This window comes from Erinaceus europaeus, chromosome 1, assembly GCF_950295315.1.
Source record: "Erinaceus europaeus chromosome 1, mEriEur2.1, whole genome shotgun sequence".
Classification (NCBI taxonomy): domain Eukaryota; kingdom Metazoa; phylum Chordata; class Mammalia; order Eulipotyphla; family Erinaceidae; genus Erinaceus; species Erinaceus europaeus.
Window position 1 is genome coordinate 75,930,970 of NC_080162.1, and position 25,951 is coordinate 75,956,920.

At 42.2% G+C, this 25,951-nt stretch overlaps 2 protein-coding genes across 2 annotated transcripts in view; one reads left to right on the forward strand and one right to left on the reverse strand.

Moving 5' to 3' along the window:
* EFCAB8 (EF-hand calcium binding domain 8) overlaps positions 1-25,586 on the forward strand; it is a 93,508-nt gene extending 67,922 nt beyond the window's left edge. The window contains exons 23-27 of the mRNA XM_060188422.1: positions 18,173-18,341; positions 21,755-21,884; positions 23,784-23,988; positions 24,073-24,171; positions 24,943-25,586. Coding sequence (XP_060044405.1) covers positions 18,173-18,341; positions 21,755-21,884; positions 23,784-23,988; positions 24,073-24,171; positions 24,943-25,353 — 1,014 coding nt within the window. The 3' untranslated portion in view covers positions 25,354-25,586. The remainder of the gene's footprint in view (positions 1-18,172; positions 18,342-21,754; positions 21,885-23,783; positions 23,989-24,072; positions 24,172-24,942) is intronic.
* On the reverse strand, positions 919-2,358 carry LOC103113168 (tyrosine-protein phosphatase non-receptor type 2-like). The gene is given in 1 exon segment (XM_007522686.3): positions 919-2,358. A coding segment is annotated over 1 exon segment (1,059 nt). The 5' UTR covers positions 2,280-2,358; the 3' UTR covers positions 919-1,220.
* Positions 25,587-25,951: the final 365 nt, after the last annotated feature.

The window sequence follows — 25,951 nt, forward strand, 5'->3', positions numbered from 1 at the left end:
TTAGAGTGTTCTGATATATGGCATATTTATGGTGGTCTGACTGTTTATAGGAGACCTTTCAGAACTTCTTCCAGGGAAGGCTTTGTGATAGTTGATTCTTTCAACTGTTGCTTGTCTGAGAAGGTTTTTATGTCTCCATCTAGTCTGAATGACAGTCTAGCAGGACATAGTAGTCTTGGTTGAAAGCCTTTCTCATTGAGCACTCGATAGATATATTGCCATTCTCTTCGGGCCTGTAGTGTTTGTGTGGAGAAGTCTGCTGCTAATCTTAAGGGTTTTTCCTCTGTAGCTGACTCTTTGTTTTTCTTTTGCAGCCTTCAGGGTCCTTTCTTTATCCTTCTTTCTTTTTTTTTTTTTTTTTTTTCCTCCTCCAGGGTTATTGCTGGGATCGGTGCCTGCACCATGAATCCACCGCTCCTGGAGGCCATTTTTTTTCCCCCTCTTTTGTTGCCCTTGTTGTAGCTCCGTTGTGGTTATTATTATTGCCCTTGTTGACGCAATTCGTTGTTGGATAGGACAGAGAGAAATGGAGAGAGGAAGGGAAGACAGAGAAGGGGAGAGAAAGATAGACACCTGCAGACCTGCTTCACCGCCTGTGAAGCGACTCCCCTGCAGGTGGGGAGCTGGGGGCTCGAACCAGAATCCTTACTTTGGTCCTTGTGCTTTGCGTCACATGCGCTTAACCCACTGCGCCACCGCCCAACCCTCTTCTTTATCCTTATTTCTTTCCATTCTAAATATGATGTGTCTTTTTTTTTCTATTTAATAAAAATATTTAATGCTGCCAAAAAGTATAAAAATACAGTAGGAATGGCAGTACAATACAAAGTAGTCTCTCCTAATTTATTACTTTTACATCTTTCTACATTTCATAAAACACATTATAAAACTGAACAATGCAAAGTAGAGAGTTCAAAGTAGAGAGTTCTGCAAAGTCTTCTGCTGGTGGTGCTCTTCAATCCCTGGATGTAAAGTTTACTTTGTAAACATACAAATGTGTGAGGCAATCTACAGGTTTATCAAGCCTCACTTCAGCTTCCGGAGTGGGCTTCAGGTCTTGCTTTGCACATCAATGGTTCAAAATTTATAGCTGCAGAATATTCTCAAGTCATGAATGTTTAGGTGTCTGTTAATCTTGGCCTTTTTCTTTTTCTTTCAGTCTCATTTAGCCTCTGCTTCATCTGCTGCACTCTCTGAGCCGTGATAGCTTTTCTGTCCTCTCAGATACGCAGAACACTTTCTGTTTTCTCCTCCACAGGATCTTGAGTTTTAGAGGATGATCCTGTATGTCTGTCGCCTGTCGTCTTTCCTTCTTCTAGGCCTACCCTGTTGCCATTGTACTTTTCAGTTATTATTCTGGCTGGTGAGTGATCAAAAGCAGGATGTAAGTCTTCTTTAGACAGTTCTTTCCACATTTTCTGTATACTTGGACCTCCCTTTATGAATTTTGCTCCTTCTATAATAGTCATATACGAAAATCTGAGTTGATCTGGTGTCTGAATAAGTCCCATTCAGTACTTTCTCATATTCAGTAATAGTTGTTTAATATTAATTTCATCTCCCTTTTCCATCAGAACAAGAGAGGTATCTACTAGGGAAAACGTGCCTGACCGCCCAATGCCTGCACTACAGTGGATCACAGCAGGCCCATGCTCAGGATTCAGGGAGCCATATTCTCTCACTTTAAATAAGAAATTGAGAAATGAAGCTGGTGACTCAGGGACTCCAAAATCTGGCCAGGTAGTGTAATGGAAGTGAGAGATGGTTCTGGCTTCACCACTATTGATATTTTCTAATTGCAGTAGATGGACTGTGTAGTAAGACTTCACATCTTCTGACAAGAACTTTACAATGAATCCTGTTTCTTTAAACAGCATCTCCCGGTCATCTTTTTTTGGCCAGTACTGTGCGCATTTGACTAACTCTTTCTCCACAACTTGGTTTAGCATGACAACTGCTTTGGTCTTTTGCTGCCAAACCATAAGCCAGAAATGACAACCTGTATTAGGAAGTGGTCCCTGTGTTAAGATGTAACTCCTTCGTGCCTCTTCTATGTCAACTAAGCTGGCATTAATATAATCATTTTTAGCATTTTGCAACTTAACATGACTGTGATCATATGGGCTTACATCTCTGTATCTGTTTCGATTTCTGTTTTCTGGAAACTTGCCCACTCTGTGAGGATAGTCATGGGACTCATTGCGAATTTCCAAGTATAGCTGCTGCCAGCGATTCTGAGCATCCAGCTCTTCAAACTCCTGCTCGATGGTGGCAGACATGGCGGCGGGAGCAAGCTGGAGCTAGCGGAGCCAGGGCCGGCGGAGAAGCTCAGGCCCCGCACCATCCAGGGAGAGCGCTGCTGCTCTGTCTTTGTGTCTTTAAGTCTGGGTTAATTGTTTGGGACCCTCTGGGCTTTTTGAACCTTTATGTCTTTAATGTTGTCTAGACTAGAGAAGTTCTCAGCTATTATGTCCTGAAGAATGCTTTCTTCCCCTCCCTCTCTTTCTTCCTCTGGTAAGCCAATAATGCATACATTATTTATTTTGAAGTCATCCCAGATGTCTCTGTTGTTGTTTTCAGTATCTCTTAATCTCTTTTTTGAGATCTCTTACTTCTTTTTTAGTTGTCTCTAATTCATCCTTGATCTTGCTAATTCTGTCTTCAGCTTCATTTATTCTATTCTCTCTCCCCTCTACTGTTTTCTGGAGTTCATCTATTTTTTTTTTTTTTACTCTGTTCTGATAATGTTTTAGTTTGTTCAGCTAGTTGTGTTCTTAGCTCAGCTATTTCAGCTTTCAGCTCTCTAATAACCTTGAGATAATTAGTGTTTTCTTCTAGGGTCTCATTTGTTGTTTCTGCATTTCTGATGACAATTCTTTCAAACTCTTTAATCACTCCTGTGACTATTTCCTTAACAAGTATTTGGATGTTGACCTCACTATTTTGTGGTCCAACCTTTGGGGGGCTTTTAGCTGGACTCTTGCCCTGCTTCATTTCACCAATATTTCTTCTTGTTGCTTTAATCATTCTATGTAGTATGTTATGAGGTTCCTTTCTCAGTACTTTTCAAATTACTGATCACTCTTGCCTGGATTGACTTGTGTCTAAGTAAGGTACTTAAGGAGTTCACAGTTGTGGAAACTAAATTGATTCAATATTATTTCAATCCCTGAGTTGGAGCACAGAGGCTATTAAAAGCCTCTTTTGTTCTTTTTCTTCCCTGTAGGCTATGGGAGCCTGAGGGCTTTTAAACTTTAAGTAGGCTTCTTAGTTTAATCACTCACTCCTGACAAAGACATAAAGCAGGGTGGGGGAGAGAGAGCACAGTGGTTATGCAAAGAGACTCTTACATCCCAAGGATCCAAAGCTCTAGGCTCAGTTCACCTTCTCTGCCAAGCTGGGCAGCACTACTGGGCCCTGTGAGTTTCCAAACATGTCCCATTTATAGTCTGTAGGTTCTGAGGCAATTATTCACCATGTTCTCATCAGGAGAACAATGTGGAAAGGCTCCCACTATACAGTCCCACTGCTAGGCCACTGAGGTGTAGCTCTTCTCCTGAGTTTCCTGGTCAGTTCTCTGTTCCCAGATTCAGCACAGGACCTCCCCCTTGCTGCTCTAGCCTCTGAGGGCAGTAGCAATGGAGACTCAGAGTTGCATTTGGTGAGTCTTAGGGGAGTCCTCTCCTCCCTTCAGCAGTCTTTTTGTTGATAAAGCAGACTGGTGGTGGTGCCTCAACTGGTGAACTGCTGGACTGTTACCAGCTGCTCAATCTCTCCTTAGGCTCCTCCCTGTCCATGAGCCACATGTGTTTGCAGTGATTTGGTGGATTCCTGAAGTCGTTCTATTCCTGCCTTGTTGCGGTCCCATGTGGTCTCCTTTGGTATTCCTAGTTGACCTGGGAGAGGAGAGGAGAGAAACACAGCTGCTGCTGCTCCATAGACCCGCCTCCAGAAGTCCCTGAAAATCAGACTTTCTAATGGTTAAATATTATTTCAATTTATAGAGAGACAACAATTTATTTAATTTGTTTGACAAGTTAACTAAAGTCTGGAAATTAGATTTCTGATTTTTCATTACCAAAATGTGATAGAAAATTGGAAAAAATATTTGAAAGATATAAACTACTAAGACAGGCTCAAGAAGAAATAGAAAATCTGAATATAACAAGAGAGAAGATTGATATGATAATAAAACCTCTCACTAAGAAATTTCCAACACTGATGACTCCTACTGATGAATTTTAACAAATATTTAAAGAAGAATTAATGCCTATTCTTATTTTTCCCAAAACATTTTCTATTAGACCTATCTTACCTTGCACCAAAGATATCACAGCAAATTGTATACAGCATCTCATTATAAATCCTCAATAAAATACGACCAAATTGAATCCAGCAGCATATGGAAGAGATTATATATCATGCCAAGTGAGACATCCTAAGAATGCAGGATAAACAGTAAGATACATAATTAGGTGATAGATGTAGAGGAGATGTTTGAGAGAATCCAAATCCTTTCCTTGTAAAAACTCTCAGCTAGTATGGAAGGCAATTTCCTCAACCTGACAAAGGTCATCTATAAAAACTCATCTATATATTTCTTCTCCTCCTCCTCCCCCTCCTCCTTCTTCACTGCAACACTGCTCAGCTCTGTTTCATGGTGGTGCGGGGTGGGGGTGGGGTGGGATGGGGTGGGGTTTGAACCTGAGATTTTGGAGCCTCAGGTATGAGGCTTTGCATAACCATTATGCTATCTACCCTCGTCCCTGCTAATATTTTTAATGATGAAAAATTAAATTCTTTCTGCCTAAGGTCAAGAACAAGACAAAGATGTCTATTCTTAGCACTTATACTACTGTTTTACTAGAATAGCAAATAAGAGAGTGAAATTAAAGTCATACAGATTGGAAAAGAAGGAGTAAAATTATCTCTATTTTTAGACAACATGACCTTATACATAGAAAATTCTAGAGAATTCATTGAAAAGCTATTAAAACTAACAAATAATTTAAAAAGAACCACATGGATAAGATCAATATTAAAAAGTCAGTGCATTTCAGGGGCTGGAGGAGGAGCTCACTAGTGGAATTTGTGTTTCACATGTTTGGAACTCTGTGTTTATGACATTCTCCCCTCCACGCCCCAAATGCATTTCTATATATTAGCAACGCCCAGCCTGAAAATGCAATTGCTTTTATAATAGCATCAAAGATAAAACTTATTTAGGAATGAATTTATAAAACTTAAACTCTGATAACTTGCAAAACACTGTTGAAAGAGAGTAAGGAAAATGTGAAACAATGCAATGCCCCGGCCAGCAGGGCGGTGAGCAGGGGCTAGCAACCCAATGAGACCTGAAATGATAGGGACAAGAGACGCGAAGAACGAGAGCAAGTCAAGTTTCTGATCAAGCTCTAAATTTTATTGTGAACACAGGCATTATAAGGCTTTGGGGAAGGAGGGGGAAGTGCTGGAGGAGGAGGAGGGGGAGCAATCTTCAAAGGGGGAATGTTCCTTGCAACATACAATGGATGAAATCATGTTTGCTACCACAACTATGTGTTGTGTCACTGTTTCTGATAAATGGTCTACCTGAGGGGAAAATGGCCTGCCCAGGGGGAAATGAAACTTGTCTCGAGGGCTTCCATTGTTTCAAAGCTAATCATCTATCAAAGCAGAGAAATGGCTCCTGGCATCTCATCCCTTCGTTATAATTTTAAAATTGAGGCAGGCAATGTGGGTGAGGAGCAGAGACCCTGACAGCAGGTTTAACCAGAGGAGGGAAGTATTGACCTGAATCCTCCCACGGGATGGCTGCAAAACCAACCTTCCCGCATCTTATAAGGCTCTTGGTGTCTTTTTGGGGAGGGGAGGCAGAGCCACAGTTTCTAGGGAAACGATTTTTGTTGCTGACACCAACCTCCATGCAAATCAGGTTTGCTTCACGGGGGACTCAGAGGCGGACAATAGGGTCCTCCCCCTGCAGTGCTTTGCCTTACACCCCTTACTGGTGTCCTTGCCCTGCCAAGGTTGGATGTCTCCATGCATAATTCTGAGTTTTATGCCATCCGAAAAGGGGGTCTGTCATCCTCAGGTTCAGCCAGGCCTCTGTCAGCCAAATCAAGTCTGTGATAATGAATTTGCAAAGGTTTTGATGCCAAGGAGTCAATCTGCTGTTTTATAAAATCAGTAATCTTATTAAAAATAAAGGGTCCTAAGGTAATTATTAACAAAAGACTAATAAGGGTCTCATAAGGGGCTCTGTAGTGACTCAAGACTATTTGTGGTGGAGTCTATAACCTGTTGTAATTTGTCAGAAAATTTATGGGAGGAATATATAGAGTGTCCTAGCATGCCACCAGCAAGTCTAAGGGAAGCAGTCAGTGGATGTGATGTCCAGGGGAAGAAACACAGCACGTCTGGTCTTCTGGTCAGCGCCAACTGATGAAATTTTCTTCTTCTGGTCAGCTGTGGAACAAGCAAAACTAGGAGGCAAGGACCAGGTAGAGAAGAATTAACATGAAAATATAGGATGGTGTTTACCAAAACACAGAGGATGTGCATACACATTAGAAGTCAAGGTGAGGTTCCTTGAACATCAAGGAACATTTTGAGAAAAGTGAGCAGTCAATAAGCATGCAAAGATGAAGTCAGCAGTGGTAGGTCAGCAGAAAGAGAAGACTTGGATAAGCTGGTGAGGTTAGCTGGACTATATACTGCCATGGCGTCCTTTGTGGTAAGGACTTGCCAACAGGGACTCTGTGGATTTTGCAAGAGCAATGTCATCCACCATAATAAAAGGAAAACAAACATGGACATCCAGTGTTGAAAAAAGAGAAAAAGGAAATATGTCTCTGTGACTGGAAAAGTGGGTGGCTTTGTCAATGAGATATAATAAATGGACAATTCAAATTTTTGTAAATATTAAAAAGATTTAGTATGTTACTTCATTGACACTTTAGCCAACTGAATACTGGAGGGTGCATTACCCTTCTTTTTTTTTTATTATTAATTAAGCTTAAGGGTTTTAGTTTTTCTTGTTTGAGCTGTAGCCCACATAAATTTAGAAAAAATATCAACTGAGAAAAAAAAGTTTTTTTTGTTTACTAAACATGGGCAGGTGAATTACATCAATCTGTCAGAGAGCATTGGCTTTTATCAATGGAGATTAATCTTAAAAGTCTGAATAGCAAGATCTTAATTAAACAATGCAGGAGCCAGTAAAGTGCTCTCACTATGGCAGGTCTAGCATTATAATTTTTAAGAGGCTTGTAAAAAAAATGATAAAAAATTTTAGGATATGAGTGACTTTAGGAGTCATCACACACCCATAAATAAAAATTAAAAATGTTTAGTTTTAAATCTTACCATATGAGCAGTCAGTTCTTCATGTGCAGATGTACCTATAATTATTTACTTAGGGAGAGAACTTGTACCAAGTTAATTGATGATCTAATGGTTAATTGGCTTGAGGTTTTTTTTTTTTTTTTTTTTTTTAATATGATTTTAGAAGGCTCTTTATTAAAATAAACCAATATGTTATAGAAAGTAAATACCTAATGTGTTGACATGATAAAATGTTTACCATTTTAGCATTATTTTAAACTGATTAGACAGTTTAAGCACACTATTATGCCTTTAGTTTACTAAGATCTTTACTCATCACAAGGCTATCATGAGTAAGCATAGATATAAAACTCTTAATAGATTTTGTTCCTTAGAACTCTAATATGGCAACTTAAAAGGCTAAAATAAAACCTCATAGTTTAAATGTTCAAAATATTAATTTTGTTAAATCAGGATTTGCCAAAACAAATCTTCTATCAGACCAAAAACACAATGTATTACCTTAATTTATCAAGAATAAACCTCTGGCAGTGTCTTAAAACAAACCAGATAATTTTTAAAAGCAGAAAGATATAAAGAGGAAAACCAGCGCAAGAGCCTCTGGCGTGTAAATAATTAACATAACTATTGTGTTATCTTTTACTAACCCAAGCCAGTTTTGCCTGTTTAGTTGAGAAAGTATTTTAAAAGCTTTTTTTTTTTTTTTTTTGAAATCACTTAAACAATTTTAAGTAAAATGTTAAACTTTGTTTGTTAAGGACCTTTGTTTATCACAAAGCTATCACACCCTTAGGGCAGCTATGAACAAGGGTGGGTACACAACTTAATTGATCTTTCACTTTGATTTAGATAGGTAACTTAAAAAGCTAAGATAAACCTTAAAGCTGAAATGTTAAAATAAATTTTTACTGTTAACATTTCTTTTAGATGACCATTTTACACTAAATAATTTTGTTGAATCACATCTACCAAATGAAAAATTTTTATCAGGCCAGGAATACCACATTTAACCCTTTTTTCCTGGCAAGGCCACTGCTCTACACTGACTGGGTTATTAGAAAGTCAGTTCAAGGATGGAATTAAATTAACAAACAGTGGCAGTTGATATTGAGGTGCTGGTAATATCTACAATTTTCACAAGAGTGAGAGAGACTACAGAGGCATTTTACCATGTCTAGATATCTCAGAAAATCTTTTTAACTAATGAATTGATGCTGATATTAGCTATCAGAAGGACGAAATTGTCTTATATTTTACTCTGGTAAAGGTGTGCCAACTCTATGAGTCTGGATCTTTAAAACCACATTTAGCTTAACTAAATCTTAATTTAAAACTTAAAACAAACTTTAGTTACTTAGGGGTTAACACACATTAATGAAAACAAGGTTAGCACAGACTTAAAACATACATTCTTGGTGAAAGGAAAATTTTCCCTTTGAAAAACCGCTTTTGGTTTTTGGATTCCTAACTCACAGCCTATCTATCCAGGAGGGGCGTTTGTGGCTAAGGTACATTTTACAGTTTTAAAGAAAGTGGTCTAATCAGTATTATTGGCCAAGTCAAGGACCGGAGCACAAAACGGAGGGACGGTGGTTTAGGGAGGCAGTCTGGACAAGGAAGAGCCTAGGGATTAGGGTTAGCCAGTTTGAGCCTGGCTCCGAGTAACAGGGAAAGCCAAAACCGGGTTTGATTTGGATGCTTTAGTTTTAGTTTTAGGGATTGGGCTTAGGTTTTTTGGTGAGGCTAAAAATGTAAACTCTTCTGTAACTGCAGCTATTTCTTTCATTAATTGAAGCTGCTCTCTCCGGTCAGCAAGGACCTTGCGGAGGGTGGAAATTCCTGTAAGGGCTCCTGAGCGTGCCCTCCTGACGGAGGGGTTGTCAAGGAGAGGGTCAGGCTGGAGAGTGGGAGCATGGATATAGGGAGGGAGATTAAAGGGAGGAGGATACCAATCAGGATTGTGATATTTGACAGCCTCTTTTTCTAGCAAAGCCTCATCCTCTGCGGGAAGTGCTTCAGGAGAGGGGGGGTTTTGTGGGAGGTTTTGTAAAACTGGATAGAGGCGGGGGAAAGAATGCTGGGTTTCACTCTCATGTGAATTAGCAATAGGAGAGTCAATGGAGGGAACTTTAGTAAGTGAGGAGGGACCTGTAGGGAGGGAAACAGGGCTTTTACTTTCATCAGGTGCTGGGAGGCTTTTATTTTGACTGGGTACCAGGGGATCAAGATCAATAACCACAGAAGGGCATGGAGATGGGGTCTTTGTCCTGGACGGCGGACGAGAAAGTTGCCGGAGGACCTTTTCACCCTCTGTAATAAAGTTTTTAATATCAGGGTGATTATTATAGATTTTTAAGATATCATTAATTAAATTCCAGTAACAAAAGGCAGAAACAGGTACACGTTCAGGACCAAAAGACTGATAGTAATCATTAAGACAATCAACAATTCTCCTCCAACGCTTCTCATCTATAGTGCCTTCCTGGGGGAACCAGGGGCAAATATTTCCAATATAATCTAAAAACTTCTTTAATTCTTTCTTTTTTTTTTTTTTAACCCTATTTCTTCGTGTCTTGAGTGACTCCTTGAGTCCTTTAATGAATAAATAGTTTGCTGAATTCATGTCCCATGGTTTTGCTTACCTCAGCCGCTGTGACACTCTTCCCCAGATGCGACTCACGGGCGGGTATTTCCGTGGAGATCTCTGCGAGTCTTTGCGTTACCCCCCTCGGGCTGCGGTGACTCTGTGAATTCGGGTAGGCCTACCCCCTCGATCAGCGGAGTTTCTAGGTTCAGAAGGCTTCTTTGCCCCACGTTGGGCGCCATTATGCCCCGGCCAGCAGGGCGGTGAGCAGGGGCTAGCAACCCAATGAGACCTGAAATGATAGGGACAAGAGACGCGAAGAACGAGAGCAAGTCAAGTTTCTGATCAAGCTCTAAATTTTATTGTGAACACAGGCATTATAAGGCTTTGGGGAAGGAGGGGGAAGTGCTGGAGGAGGAGGAGGGGGAGCAATCTTCAAAGGGGGAATGTTCCTTGCAACATACAATGGATGAAATCATGTTTGCTACCACAACTATGTGTTGTGTCACTGTTTCTGATAAATGGTCTACCTGAGGGGAAAATGGCCTGCCCAGGGGGAAATGAAACTTGTCTCGAGGGCTTCCATTGTTTCAAAGCTAATCATCTATCAAAGCAGAGAAATGGCTCCTGGCAATGCAAAGATGTTACATGTTCGTGGATTAGACCATGTTCACTATAGTGGTATTCCCCAAGTTGATTGGAGTCAATACCAAAATCCCAGCTACTCCCCTCCCCACCAGAAACTGACAGAGTGATTTTAAAATTCAAATATGGACCCAGAATAGTAAAAGCAGAAGAACACACATAAATATATAATAATAAAAATCAAATAAAGTAGTAAAACATTGAAAAATACTAGTTGTAGAACATATTTCCTGTCAAAAGTTTTTTAGACATATTTCCTACCTTCAAAACTAGCCACTAAGCTACAGTAAAGAAGAAATAGTTACAGTATGAGGACAGACATATAGACTGATGGAGTAGAATTAAGGGTTGAAAAAGAAGTTCTTAAATTTCTATAAGGGTGCCAAGGCAATCAAAATGGGAGGAAAATATTCTTTATAAACAGAGCAAGAAAACCTAATGTTTCAAAAGACTGAAATAAAAATACACACAAAATCATGTCTCTCGGCATACACAAAAATTGACTTCAAATGGATCTTGGATCTAAATGAAAGCTAAAGTTGTAAAACTCCTAAGAAAAAAAAAAACTAAAACAGGGAGGCACTGGGGAGATGCATAATGGTTATTCAAGACTTTCATGCCTGGGCTCTTAGGTCCCAGGTTCAATTCTCAGCACCACCATAAACCAGAGCTGAGCAGTGCTCTGGACTTTTTCTTTCTTTCTTTCTTTCTTTCTTTCTTTCTTTCTTTCTTTCTTTCTTTCTTTCTTTCTTTCTTTCTTTCTTTTTAATATTTTGTTTATTTATTCCCTTTTGCTGCCCTCTCTCTTTCTAATGTTTTAAAATCTTTTTATTTTATTTTATTTCATTTGTTATTGGATAGATACGGAGAGAAATTGAGAGGGGCATGGAGGATAGAGAGGGAACGAGAGAGACACCTGTAGCCCTGCTTCACCACTTGTGAAGCTTTCTCCCTGCAGGTGGGGACCAGGGGCTGGAATCTGAGTCTTTTTGCACTACAATGTGTATGCTTAACCAGGTGTGCCACCACCTGGCCCCCACTCTCGTCTTTCTCTCTGTGTCTTCCCCCCTCATTAAAATAAAATAAAATATATAAAAAAAACAGGGAGAAATATTCATGACCTTGGCTATATATTCAATATTCGTGACATCAGAAGCACAAGCAACAAAAGAAAGTAAAGGTAAAAAAATTGAATGCTATAAAAATTTAAAGCTTTTGGCTTATAAAAGATACCATCAAGGATGTGAGAAGGCATCCTGTAGAATTAGAAAAGTAGTTGGAAATCAGATATAATAAGAAAATAGAACATATGAACGTATGAAGATCTCTTACATGACAAGTAAGCAAGTAACCCAGGTTTCAAAATGTGCAAGGGATCTAAACAGTCATTTCTTTAGGGAGCTCCCACTTCACACTCGTCAGGATGACTATGAAAACAAGTATTGCCTAACATGTAGGTAAATGGGAACTCTCATGCACTGTTGGCAAAAATGTAAAATGCTGAAACCACTTTGGAATATAGTCTGGGAGCCCTTCAAAAGATTAAAGGTAGAGCTACCCTGTGACCCAGTGATCCCACTCTAATGTGTATGTCCAAGAGAAATGAAAACATGTCCACACAGTATTTTGCATACAAGTGTTTATAGCAGCAGCAGTCATAATAACCAAAAAAGAGAAAGTGACCTAAATGACCATTACTAATAAACAGTGATATCTCCATACAATTGGGATATTTATTATTCAGTAATAAAAAAAAAGAAAGAAAGAGGGGAGTCGAGCGGTGGTGCATTGGGTTAAGCACATGTGGCGCAAAGTACAAGGACTGCTGTAAGGATCCCGGTTTGAGCCCCCGGCTCCCCACCTGCAGGGGAGTCACTTCACAGGCGGTGATGCAGGTCTGTAGGTGTCTATCTTTCTTTCCCCCTCTCTGTCTTCACCTCCTCTCTCCATTTCTCACTGTCCTATCCAACAACAACGACATCAATAACCACAACAGTGTTAAACAACAAGGGCAACAAAAGGGAAAATTAAAAAATAAATAAATAAAAAAGAATAAAATACTGCTATAAGCTCAGACATTATAAACCTTGAAAACATTGTTATGTGAATGAAGCCTGTCTCAGAAAAATCACTTATCATATGATCCCATCCATAGAAATTGTCCAGAATTGGCAAATCTATTTAGTTGTTTGTTTGTTTATTTATTTATTTATTTATTTATTTATTCATTCATTCATTCATTCATTCATGAGAGAGATAGGAGAGAAAGAACCAGACATCATTCTGGTACATGTGCTGCTAGGGATAGAACTCAGGACCTCATGGTTAAGAATCCAGTGCTTTATCCACTGTGCCACCTCCTGGACCACCAGAATTGGCAAATCTATATATAGCGATCAGTGGGTTCTGAGAGCTGAGGAATGGTACAGGGTTTGTACTGGGGGTGATGAGATGGTCTGAAATTGACTGTGATAGTGATTGCAAATTCTGTGCATGCACCAAGAAAACAATGATGTGAGCACTTTGAGTAACTTGCATATTGTCTTTCAGTAAAGCTGTGTTTAAAAGATGAAATAAGTATCCTTTTTTTTTAATAAATTTTAAAATTTGTTTATAACTTTTCATCTGCATATCTGGTTATTTATCCTAAAGGAATAGTATGTAAAAGAATATAAATCTTTGTAAGCCCTTTGATGCATACTGCCAAACTGACTATACAAAGTTTATACAGTTTTTAAAAAAATATTTAGGGAGACAAGGCAGTGGCACACACCTGGTTGATCACATACATTACTATGCACAAGGACCTGGGTTCAAGGCCCCAGTCCCTAGCTGAAAGGGGAAGCTTCATGAGCAGTGAAGCAGTGCTGCAGGTCTCTCTCTCTCTCTCTCTCTCTCTCTCTCTCTATATATATATATATATATATATCCCTCTCTCCCTTTTTCTTTTTCTTTTTTTTAAATTTCTTTATTGGGGAATTAATGTTTTACATTTGACAGTAAATACAATAGTTTGTACATGCATAACATTTCCCAGTTTTCCATAAAACAATACAACCCCCACTAGGTCCTCTGTCATCCTTTTTGGACCTGTATTCTCCCCTGCACCCCCACCCCAGAGTCTTTTACTTTGGTGCAATATGCCAGTTCCACTTCAGGTTCTACTTGTATTTTCTCTTCTTTTTTTAAAATTTTTTTCAATTTATTATTATTATTATTATTATTATTTATTTATTTATTTAAAAAAGGAGACATTAACAAAACCGTAGGATAGGAGGGGTACAACTCCACACAATTCCCACCACTAGGTCTCTATATCCCATCCCCTCCCCTAATAGCTTTCCCATTCTCTATCCCTCTGGGAGTATGGACCCAGGGTCATTGTGGGTTGCAGAAGGTGGAAGGTCTGGCTTCTGTAATTGCTTCCCCGCTGAACATGGGCATTGACTGGTCTGTCCATACTCCCAGTCTGTCTCTCTCTTTCCCTAGTAGGGTGGGTCTCTGGGGAAGTGGAGCTCCAGGACATATTGGTGGGGTCGTCTGTCCAGGGAAGTCTGGTCGGCATCATGCTGGCACCTGGAATCTGGTGGCTGAAGAGAGAGTTAACATACAAAACCAAACAAACTTTTGAACCATTATGGACCTGAAGGCTGGAATAGTGCAGATGAAGTGTTGGGGGTTACTCACTGAAGACTATTGTGTACTTCTGCTTTCAGGTATATATTTTGCCCTAGTTTATGAATACATGTGAATATATGCTCTGTCTCAGGGGACCTGGTTTTGGGACTTGGTTAGGAAGTGAACCACCTGGGATGGAATTAGAGAATACTATGAAAGGAAAGGTCTCACCCAAGTGATGAAGCTGAAGGGTTGTCGTTCCACACCTGAAGTCTCTGGACACAGTCTGAAGTGAAGCATGCTGGGGTGGCACTTGTTGCGTTGATTAGGTTGCGATTGGTGGAAGCAATATTATTTGATATGAATTGAGAGCAGCATGCAGGAAAGTGTGCCCCACCCTAAGGTTCCAGGACTGGGGGAAATATAGGCTCTATAGTGGAAATGTGAGATTCCTGCTGTCTTAGGGTTCAAGAAGACAATGGATAGTTATTGTTATCATCACATTATTTGGTAATTGGGTTAACTTTGAAAAGTCCCTTTGTTAGGGTTTGCTGTATAATACCCAGCATCTTGTATATAGCTGTGCCACCGGTTGCTTCTGTTCTACCTGGTCTTGGCTTTTGAGAGAGTCAACATATCGAAGACTCAGCCTATGTATTAAAAAGACTCAGTCTGTGCTTTAAAAAGTTCGAGACATGCCATCATTTCCCCCGCCTCTCATATTAATTAAATAGTGATTTATATGACTACAATTTAATAGGAGTGTACATAAACACCATTCCCACCACCAAAAGACTGTGTATTATTTTTTTTTAACCAGAGCACTGCTCAGCTCTGGCTTGCAGTGGTGCAGGGGACTGAACCTGGGACTTTGGAGCCTCAGGCATGAGAGTCTCTTTGCATAACCATTATGCTGTCTATCCCTGCCCGTGTTTTCTCTTTTGATCTTGTTTTTTCAACTTCTGCCTGAGAGATCATCCCATATTCATCCTTCTGTTTCTGACTTATTTCATTTAACATGATTTTTCCTCTCTCCCCCTTCCCTTTCAATTTTTCTGTCTTTATCCAAATTATCTTGGTCTCTATCCAAAATAAATAAATATTGAAAAAATTAAAATAAGATAAAATAAAAACATTTATTTTTATTTATTTTGGATAAAGACAGAGAAATTGAGAAGGAAGAGGGAGATAGAGAAGGAGAGAGAAAAAGACAAGCTCAAGGGTACACTGCAGTGTGTGCACTCAACGAGGTATACCATTACCCAGCCCCCAGTTTATACAGTTTTACATTTTTGTCAACTGGTTTGACTTTATCCTTGACAACATAAGTCACTTACTGTTACTGGTATCCATTTGCTTAGGTCTAACTCTGACCTAGACAGGGGACAGTACAAAAAGAGTTGGCTGAATTGTAGACATGAATGATTCCTTTTGATTTTAATTAAGATACCTTTGCGGGAGTCAGGCAGTAGCGCAGTGGGTTAAGCACATGTGGCCCATGCAAAGCGCAAGGACTGGCATGAGGATCTCGGTTCAAGCCCCCAGCTCCCCACCTGCAGGGGAGTTGCTTCACAAGCAGTGAAGCACGTCTGCAGGTGTCTATCTCCACCCCCCTGTCTTCCCCTCCTTTCTCCATTTCTCTCTGTCCTATCCAACAACAGCGACATAAATAACAACAATAGAAACCAACAAGGGCAACAAAAAGGAAATCAATATTAAGATACCTTTGCTTATTAGTAATGTTGACATCTTTATTTTACTGATCATGTGCAGTTTTGTAAATTTCCTCTTTATACCATTTGCTCACTTTTCTTTTTATTATTTTATTTATTTGTTGGGTAGGCACAAAGAGAAATTGTGACCCAGATGGGGGGGAGGGGAGAGACAGAGAAACACCTGTAACACTGTTTCACCATTTGTAAAGCCCCCCCCCCCCCTTGCAGGTAGGGATTGGGGGCTTGAACCAGGGTCCTTGTGCATTGTAACATGCATGTACTACCAACTGTGCAACCATTTAGCCTCTTCCCATTTTTTAATTGTGGTGATTCACACTGGTTTACAGAATCAAAAGATTTCAGGGGTATAGTTTCTCACCTATTCATGTGTGTACAGCTCACCACACTCATCACTGAAGTCTCTGTGCCTCCCCTTCCTTCTGGTCACCACCATCATCTTCACAAGTCAAGGAGACAGTTCAGGTTGCCATGTTTTGTATGTGATACACAATCATTAAAAAATATCTTGAAAGATATAAACTTATCTGTCATAAGCATTGCAGATATCCCCCTATTTGTCATTTTCCTTTTAAAATAATTTAGAACAATATTTTCTTATGTGATTCTCTTTCATTATTATTTTTATTTGGGGGGGTTTAATGGTTTATAGTAAATACAGTTGTTGGTATATATGTATGTAAAATTTCTGTTTTCTGCAAAACGCTCTCACCCTCAGCCTAGAACCTCCTCCACCATTCATGCACCAGGACTTGGAAGCTCCCCAACCCAACCCCCCCATTTAGAAAGTGATATATGTATATAGGTCAAGTCTGTTTTTCTCGATTTTATATATTGCCTAACACTTTACTGTTCAGAGATAATCACTCATACTTTTAGAGGGCTAATTGAAAAAATCATTCTTCTAGTGCTTATTTAGTTAAGATATCTATTTATTATAAGATACAATTTACATTTCTGTAAATTTCTATATCTATGTTTTGCCTCCAGGGTTATTGCTGGGGCCTGGTGCCTGCACTATGAATCCACAGCTCCTGGAGGCCATTTTTTTTCCCTTTTGTTGCCCTTGTTGTTCATTGTTGCTATTGTTATTATTGTTGTTGTTATTGCTGTTGTTGTTGGATAGGACAGAGAGAAACTGAGAGAGGAGGGGAAGACAGAGGGAGAGAGAAAGATAGATACCTGCAGACCTGCTTCACCACTTGTGAAGTGACTGCCTGCAGGTGGGGAGCTAGGGGTTCGAACTGGAATCCTTACGCTGGTCCTGTGCTTTGCACCATGTGCGCTTAACCCACTGTGATACTGCCTGGCTCCCGTAATGTTTTTTTATTATTTTATTTATTTATCAGCGAGAGGGATAGGAAGAGAGAGAGAGAAAGAACCAGACATCACTCTGGTACATGTGCTGCCAGGGATCAAACTCAGGACTTCATGTTTGAGAGACCAGTGTTTTGTCCACTGCGTCCACCTCCTGGATCACCCCATAAATATTTTATAATGCACTTAAGCATAGTTTATTCAGTCACGGTCTCTATTTCCACTCATTATTATTATTATTGTTATTATTATTATTGCATTCATATACTAAAGATATACATATTGTCTCTCTTCCTGGGCTCTCTTTTGTTTTTTATTGTTCTGCCTAAAGATTTTTATATTGTTACTTAACATAATTGAATATAGTATAAACATATCCCTCTTCCACTAATCTTATTTTATCTAAAGATGATCTTGGTTATTTTCACTCATTTCCCAGTTAAGATGTTTTATTCTCCCCTAGTGTATTCTCGCCGAGTGTATACATTATCCTCTTACCATTTCACTCCCAGGGCTGGCTGAGTAGATGGCAGTCTTGCCTCTGTCTGAGCGCAGTCAGTTCATGGTTATGTGGTGTGAGGTGGGATACAGAGATCTCTGACTCTCACTTCCTTTCTCTGTGAAATGATGAGACTCACACAGATCAGGTTGTTGTGGTGTTCAAATAGAATAATTTGTACAGAGGCAGTTGATAAATAATATAGCACCATGCAATGCTTTTGTTATAATTTTACCAAAAGGACCTGTAAGGGCCAGAGAAGTTCTTAGATTTTACTTAAAGTCGTCAGAAAATCAACGTGTTGGTGTGCTTCCAACCAAAAGCCTTGTCCCAGGCCCTTTTGGAGAGTTCCACTTCCTCCACTTGTGGGTGCCCTCTGATGAGCCTGTGTCTTTGATCTAAGCAGATCTTCTGTAATGTCTCCTGTAGGTTATGGATGGCCAGACCATTTCTCTGGTTCCTCCCAAGCTTCTGGCTGTCTGGAATGGCCACTCAGATAGTATATCAGACATCCTGTATGTGAACAGCCTCCAGGTGGTTCTCAGTGCTGGCTTGGACCGTGACGTCAAGGCTTGGAAAATCTCCGGTGACGCCATTGGTATGAGACCTCATATGGCTCAGCTCAGCCCCAAGGCCCTTCCCTTTCTGCTAGCACAGACTGGCACAAAAACCATATAAATCCCATGGTCTGGGAGTTTCAGGCCATAGCAGCTGTCTTTGCTCAAGTAGTTTAGAATGTGAAGTCCTTCCAGTTGTCCATTCAGCAGTCTGTCCATTCATCCATCAACTGTTCCTTCCACTTAATATTTGTTTTTGTATATGTCAGCAAATCATATATCTGATAAGGTAGTTTCCTTTATCTCTTTAAAAATAATCTTATCAGGCTGGAGAAATAGCCTAGTGGCTATGCAAACAAAACAAAACAAAACAAAACAAAACAAAACAAAACAAAACTTTAATGCCTGAGGTTCCAGTTCAAACCCCAGCACCACAAGAAACCAGAGCTAAACAGTGCTCTGGTGCCGCTCCCTCTCTGTCTCGCTCTCTCTCTCTCTCTCCCTGTATCTCTTACTAAAGTAAGTAAATTATTTTAAAATCTAAAGTTATTATTGCATAACATGTAAGTACACAAACTACAAATAATTCAGCTTGCTGAATTCTCAGAAAGTAAACATCTACCCATATGGACACCATGACCTCAAGTATATTATAAGGCTCGGGAACCTCTCTTACCCCTTCATCTGACCATCTCTGCCAACCCTTCTTCAAAAGGGACCATTTGTGTTGATTTTTTTTTTCAACTTGGAGATGTTTTCTTTCTCTTCCTTCCTTCCTTCCTTTCTTTTTTCTTCTTTTTAGTTTTGCCTCCAGGGTTATCACTGGGGCTCAGCGATGGCACTATAAGTCCATTGCTCCTGGAGGCCATTTGTTTCTTTTTCTTCTTCTTTTTTTTTTTTTTTTAGGTAGGACAGAGAGAAATTGAGAGAGGAGGGGAAGATAGAAAGGAGTAGAGAAAGATACCTGCAGACCTGCTCCACCACCTGTGAAATGACCCTGTTGCAGGTGAAGAACCCGTGGCTCTAACCGGGATCTTTGTGTGGGTCCTTGGACTTTGTACTATGTGCGCTTACCCCTGTGTGCTCCAGCCCAGCCCCCGAGATTAGGTTTCTGGTCCTTAACTCTGTGTCAATGTTATCATGTGATAGGCTTTCCTTTGTGTCTGGCTTATTTCTCTCAAATACCATTATGTTTGTTCAGCTCAGCAGCTTGTTGCACCTATTCATTCTCCTTGCTGAATAGTGTTCTACTGCTGACAGACCGCATATTTTCTGTGCTACCGATGAGTGTTGGGTTGCTTCTTGAATTTAAAAAAATTACACTGCTATGAATGTTCTTGTACATTTTTTCTCTGAATAAATATACACCCTTCTCTTTGTATCTTTCGTCCTCCCTCCCTCCCTCTCCCCCTTCCTTCTCTTTCTTTCTTTCTTTCTTTCTTTCTTTCTTTCTTTCTTTCTTTCTAGCCTCTAGGGTTATTTCCGGGGCTTGGTGCCTGCATTGCGAATCCACTGCTCCTGGAGGCTATTTTTCCCCCATTTTATTGCCTTTGTTATTGTCGTTATTGTTATTGTTGCCATTGATGTTACTGTTGTTGTTGAATAGGACAGAGAGAAGTCAAGAGAGGAGGGGAGACAGAGAAGGGGAGAGAAAAACAGACACCTGCAGTCCTGCTTCACCACTTGTGAAGTGACCCCCCTGCAGATGGGGAGCCAGGGCTCGAACTGGGATTCTTAGGCCAATCCTTGCTCTTCGTGCCATGTGCACTTAACCCGCTGCATTACTGCCCAACCTCCCCTTCCTTCTTTTTTCTTCCCTCTACTGTATAAGGATTGCCACAATGAAGTTAATGTATCTGTCAGCACCTCTAGTCAGTACTGTGTGTGTTGAGGATTCTTAAGATCTAGTATCTCAGCTTTTAAGTATATTATACAGTATTATTAACTGTTGGCAAACGCTAGAAGAAGAATTAACTCTGTTCACCATATTGTACATAGCTTACATGGTTTAAATCTGTCATCTTGATATTTGCTATTTATCTCATCTGCTGGGAACTGAACCTGAGACATTTGGTGCCTCAGGCATTTAAAGTCTTTTTGCATAACCATGTCATCTATCTCCTCAGCCCTCACTTCATTTTTTCTAACCCATTCCTCTCCCCTCTGGCTCCCTGGTCCCCTCATTGCTCAGCTAATGTCCTTTAGGGAAAATAGCTGTGCATTTGGGATTCCACTAGACCTTTGACCTTAAATGACTCTCAGGTGCCCTGCTGGTTTCCCTTCCTGCTTGTAGCTTCTGCCTCACCTGAGCTTACCTAGACTTAAAACATGCTTCATTCAACCAAGAAAGTAGCTCCCAGTTTCAGCTCTTTTTGGAAGAACTCTTTCCTCTCTGTAATTTTAGTTGACTTAGTCTCCTTTGCTTCTGTAGCTCTACAAAGAGTGATTATGTATGTATGTATGTATGTATGTATGTATGTATGTTACTGCCAGGACTTCACCACTCTGGGACAACTTTTCCAGATAGATAGATAGAGACATTACAGTATAGAAGTCCCCCCCCCACCTCATTGCTGTAGTCCTATGTGGTGTGCTAGGGACTTGAACCCGTTTTGCACATTTGGCAAATCAATTACCTTCCCAGGTGAGCTATCATGTCAACCCTCCAGTGATATATATATATATTTTTTTTTTTTATTCCCCCCTTCCCCCCCTTTTGTTGCCCTTGTTGTTTACCTCCAGTGATATTTTTTAAAGTGTGCTTTTTAAAAGCATTATTAAATTTTCCCCCTTCTATTGCCCTAGTTTTTATTGTTTGTTGTTATTATTGTTATTGTTGTTTGATAGGACAGAGAGAAATCGAGAGAGGAGGGGAAGACAGAGAGGGGGAGAGAAAGCACCTGCTGACCTGCTTCACAGCCTGTGAAGCCACACCCCTGCAGGTGGGGAGCCAGGGGCTAGAACCAGGATTCTACGCGGATCCTTGCATTTCATGCCCGCTGCACTACCGCCCGGTGCCAAAAGTGTGGTTTTGTAACATAACTATTTTAAAGATTCTGCAGCAGGAGAGTGTCCTTGTACTCTCTCTACCCATGCCTCTCTATTCTCACCACATACTTTTGACTTGAGCCTTTTCCACCCCACCCCACCCCACCCCAACCTCTCCTCTGATAGACACGGGGTCAGTTTATGCCTGAGCTGCTTGAGTCACAGCTGGGGGTGACTCAGTGATTCTAGAGAACTCCCCCATCTCAGCTGCTGTGCAGGACAGGCTGCTTTAGACCCGAGGTCTAGATACAACACAGGGCTACAGTCTGATTCCTCCAGACACCTGCTGAGTAGCCAAAACAGTGCCTGCATTAAGGGGTTTCCTGCTTGATTCTTAAGGGCAGAAGGTTCAGAGGAGGGTTTTATGTCAGTTCTCGTTAATGAGTTGGGTCTGGTTAAATCACAGGGACATTTGGTCTGAGTATTTGGAAAAGGCTTCAAGCTACCCAGATGATTAGTGACCGTGACATTATTAAGAAGTTAAAGACCATCGATATGGCCAACATTGCCCAGAAGTTGACCCCCTCGGAGATGCAGTGAGTTATCACATCTTCCTGCCTCTCTGCTCTTGGCCAAGGGAGGATGAAGTACTGGGAGCTGGTTTGGGTAATGCTGGGCTGCTTTAGGGGAGGGCCCTAAAAAAAGCCAAAGACTGCCGGCAACTTTAGCCCATAGGTGACAGCTGTGGCCTTGAAAACCGAGGGTCTGTTCCAGCCCAGTGGGATACATAAAGACCTGACTCTGCCTTAGGGTTAGGCTTAGGGTTGCCAGGGCTTAGGGTTGCCAGGGCTATCTTCCCTGCAAAAGCCATACCAGGTAGGCAGAGGCCTCCAGCAGAAGAGTGCTGGGGGGGAGAGCACAGGGGCTATGGTCCTGAGCAAATGATTGTGACTTCCCCATTTCTTGGAGAAGGTAGGCCTTTTGCTCCTTGTTCCTTCCCCTACACATTTTCCCTCTACCCTTACTCCTGGTCAAGTCTCAAAATAATTTTAGATTATTCAAAACACATTCAATGAGGGGGCTGGGTAGTGATGCACCTGGTTAAGTGCACACATTACTGTGCAGAAGGACCTGGATCCAAGCCCCTGTCCCCCACCTGCAGGGGGAGCTATACAAACTGTGAAACAAGTACTGCAGGTGTTTCTCTGTCCCCTTCCTTCTCTACTTCTCCCTCTTCTCTCAGTTTCTATCGGAGAAAGAAGATGGCTGTTGGAAGTCCCAATAGCAAAAATTAAAAAAAAAGACTTTAAAATATAGACAAGATTCAGTATCCATATAGACTTAGTTGAGTGCCAGGCCCTGTGCTCAATTTTAGAGGTCCGCCACAATCCAGGTACAGGCCCTGTCTCCAAGAATTCACAGTCTACTTGAGGAGATGGACATGTAAATGCACAGCTGTAATTTACCACCCCTCAGGGCACCTGCTTGCTGTGGATAAGTGAAGGGACTTTAAGAGTAGGAATGACTTAGCGGACAGTCACCTGACTGGGTCTATCAAGTAAAGAAGGCTCCACAGGAGAGCAGACTTGGGGTTGGGTTTTGACACAGAAGTAGAAATAGGAGTTTTCCAGTCATACCACAGTCTTCATATCTCCTATGTGTCTACCAAAACATTATTTATTTGTTTATTTATTTTAGAGACAGGCAGAGAGAAAGTGAAAGATATCACAGCACTGAAGCTTCCTTCAATGTTCTAGTCTGGGCTTGAGCCTGGTTCATATACATGGCAAAGGAGCACAGTATTCAAATAAGCTATTTTGCTGACCTCCAAAATATTATTTATTAGAGAGAGAGAGAGGGACCAGGTGGTGGTGCACCGGGTTAAACACACATAGTATGAAGTGCAAGGATCAAGTATCGCAGTTTGAGCCCAGGGCGGGGGGGGGGGGGTGTCACTTCATGAGCGGTGAAGCAAGTCCGCAGGTGTCTCTCTTTCTGTCTCCCTCTCTATTGTCCTTTCCCCTCTTAATTTCTCTCTGTCCTATCCAAAACAAAACAAAACAAAACAAAAATAAAAATAAAATGGCCATAGGAGCAGTGGATTCTGTGGCTCTTAGTCCCAGTGATGACCCTGGAGGCAAATAAAGAAATAAATAAACAGAGAGTGATAAGGAGCAAGCACTAGAGCATCATTCTGACACATGTGATATCAGGCACTGAGCCTCATGCTTGCAAGTTCCACTTTATCCACTGCACCACTTCCCAGGCTTCAAAACATGCATCTTTGTAGCCCTGTGTGGGATACAGAGTAAGCAGAGGTACAGTTGCCCTGGGACAGGGAGGACAGTTAAGTTTTGCACAAAGGGAGGCCCAGGTACGGTCAGTGTGGAGGGTCAGGCATCCACAGGGGAGCGCACAGCATGGTGGGAAGGGTCACAGGACTTGTGGGGGCCAATTTTTTTTTTTAACTTGTATATGTGGGGACTTTGCCCCAGGGAGGAGCAGGATTTTGCTGCAGCCCTGAAGTACCAGCAGCAGGAGGAGGCAGTGCTCATGGCTCTTTGGAGAGGGAAGGGGGATGCAGAGGCTGAGGCCTGGGACAACCTTCGCAAGATCACCCCGACTTCCCCGTGGCCTGAAGAGCGCTCTCTGGAAGCCATCGAGGACAGCTGGCGTGAATGGGAATCCACAGGGAAGCAAGTGAGGCTGGCGAGGGGTGGGCTGGATGGACAAGGGTCTTTTGGTGGCTCTCTCTTAGCCTCCACCCCACCTGCACTCCTGCAGACGAGCAAAGTCGTGGGAGCAGCGTACAAGCCCAAGGAGCAGTGCAGGGCCGGGGGACTGCTGCTTACCCATGTGCAGTATGGCTGGATGAAGTACCATGTGAGGCAGGGAGCTCCTGAGACGGGAGGCTGGAGGCTGGAGGTTGGGGATCCCTTCTCTGTCCCTTCTACCCACCTCACCCCCCACATGACTGTCTACCAGTGAGGGAGAACCTTGGTCTTCTAAGAGGACTCAGGCCTTAGTCTGTGCAAGGCAGTTCTGGGGGGCCTGGTCTAGAGCACCCTGTGTGTGTCCCTGTCTTCTTACTGCAGCTGCTCTGAGCAGACAGGTGCCTGTGGTGCCAGGCATGTGCAGTCAGTGAGAAAAAGGGGTGGAAGGGAGCCTTCCCTTGGGGGAGATGAGGGTGTAAGGGGCTTTGGGAAAACCAGCTCCTGACTTCTCCCAGCCTCTCTCCTCTCTTCTTCCACTGAGGGGTCCTCTGCCCTGTGTTGGGCACTCGGGGAGACAGTTGGGGTGTGGCCAGCATGCAGGGGCTGCATGGTCTTCCTGTACTGTCCTTTGAGTTGGGTCTCCAAGCCCATCTGGCAGGGCAGACAGGAAGAGGGACCTAGGGCTTGCTTCTGGGCCCTCTGAGCAGTGGACAGCCCTAAGATGACCTCCTAGGGTTGTTCTGGAGCCATGAGAAGACTGGGCACTGGGCCTGGTTGGTGCAGGCTGGGCTGGCAGACCCAGCAGGCTGTGGTCATGGGCCGTGGCCATGAGCTCTGAGTTCTTGAATTGCATGAAAAGATGGCAAGGCCACTGCTGTTATGAGCTCTGCACTTGGTCCTGGGGAGCCTGCCCCTCAAGCTCTTCTGCTCTGCCCCACAGATCTCACCCCAGATTTACCAGAGCCTGCACTTCAACGAGCTGGCACCCACTCAGCTGCCTGAGTTCCTGGAAGAGGGCCTGGACCAGCAGGACAGCTTGAGCCACGTAATAGCCCACAAAATGTGGAAAAAGATGGATCCTGATGGGGACTTCGCTGTCCCCACTGTGCCTGCAGCTGCCTCCCCACCCTCCTCCTTGATCTCCCCCTTGGCCTCAGAGGTCCTGGATTCCAGCAAATCCCCTTCCCCCAGACCCCAGTCCTCCCTGTCCTTGCTGCAGTCCCAGCCTATCCCCACAGCCCACAACACCCCCTCCCTTCTGTCCCCAGGGTCCATGAATGTCCTGCAGAGGCCGATGACCTCTCCTATCCTCAAACAGTCTCCAAGTCTTAAAGACATTTCTCTATCATGAAGTAAGCACCCCTAGACCCCCTTTGGTTCTGAGAGGCCCAAAGTCCTTTCTAGATCTCCAGCAAGGTGAGCTGGTCTAAGGAGTCCTGTCTATTCCTGACATGTCCCTTGCCAGGTCCAAAGAAGGTGGGCCTCCCCATGGCTGTTCCTGCCCTGCTGGGATTGGTGACATTGTTCTTATTTGTCAGAGTCTGGGCCAGTAATAAATGTGCTCAGATGTTGGAGTACCATGGCCACGAGCTTCACTTTTGTGACCCTCTTCCCCTCAGGTGCCAAGCTGTGTCACAAGAAGAGGCTTGTGGTCAGTGGGTGCAGCACTGGGGCAAGCTACCTGGTCCTTGCCCAGCTTCATGGCAAGAAGGAGGCTTGGCTGCCACCTAGAGGAGGGTGGTGGCTATTTGTCATTTGTCTCCTTTTCTCTGCTGTCTTTTCCTCTCCTCTCTTTTCCTCTTCTCTCCTCTCTTTTCTTCTCCTCTCCTCTCCTCTCCTCTCCTCTCCTCTCCTCTCCTCTCCTCTCCTCTCCTCACCTCTTCTCTCTTCTCCTCTTTCTCTCTCTGTGCCTCTCTCTTTCTTTCTTTATGTTTAATTTATTTCTTTTG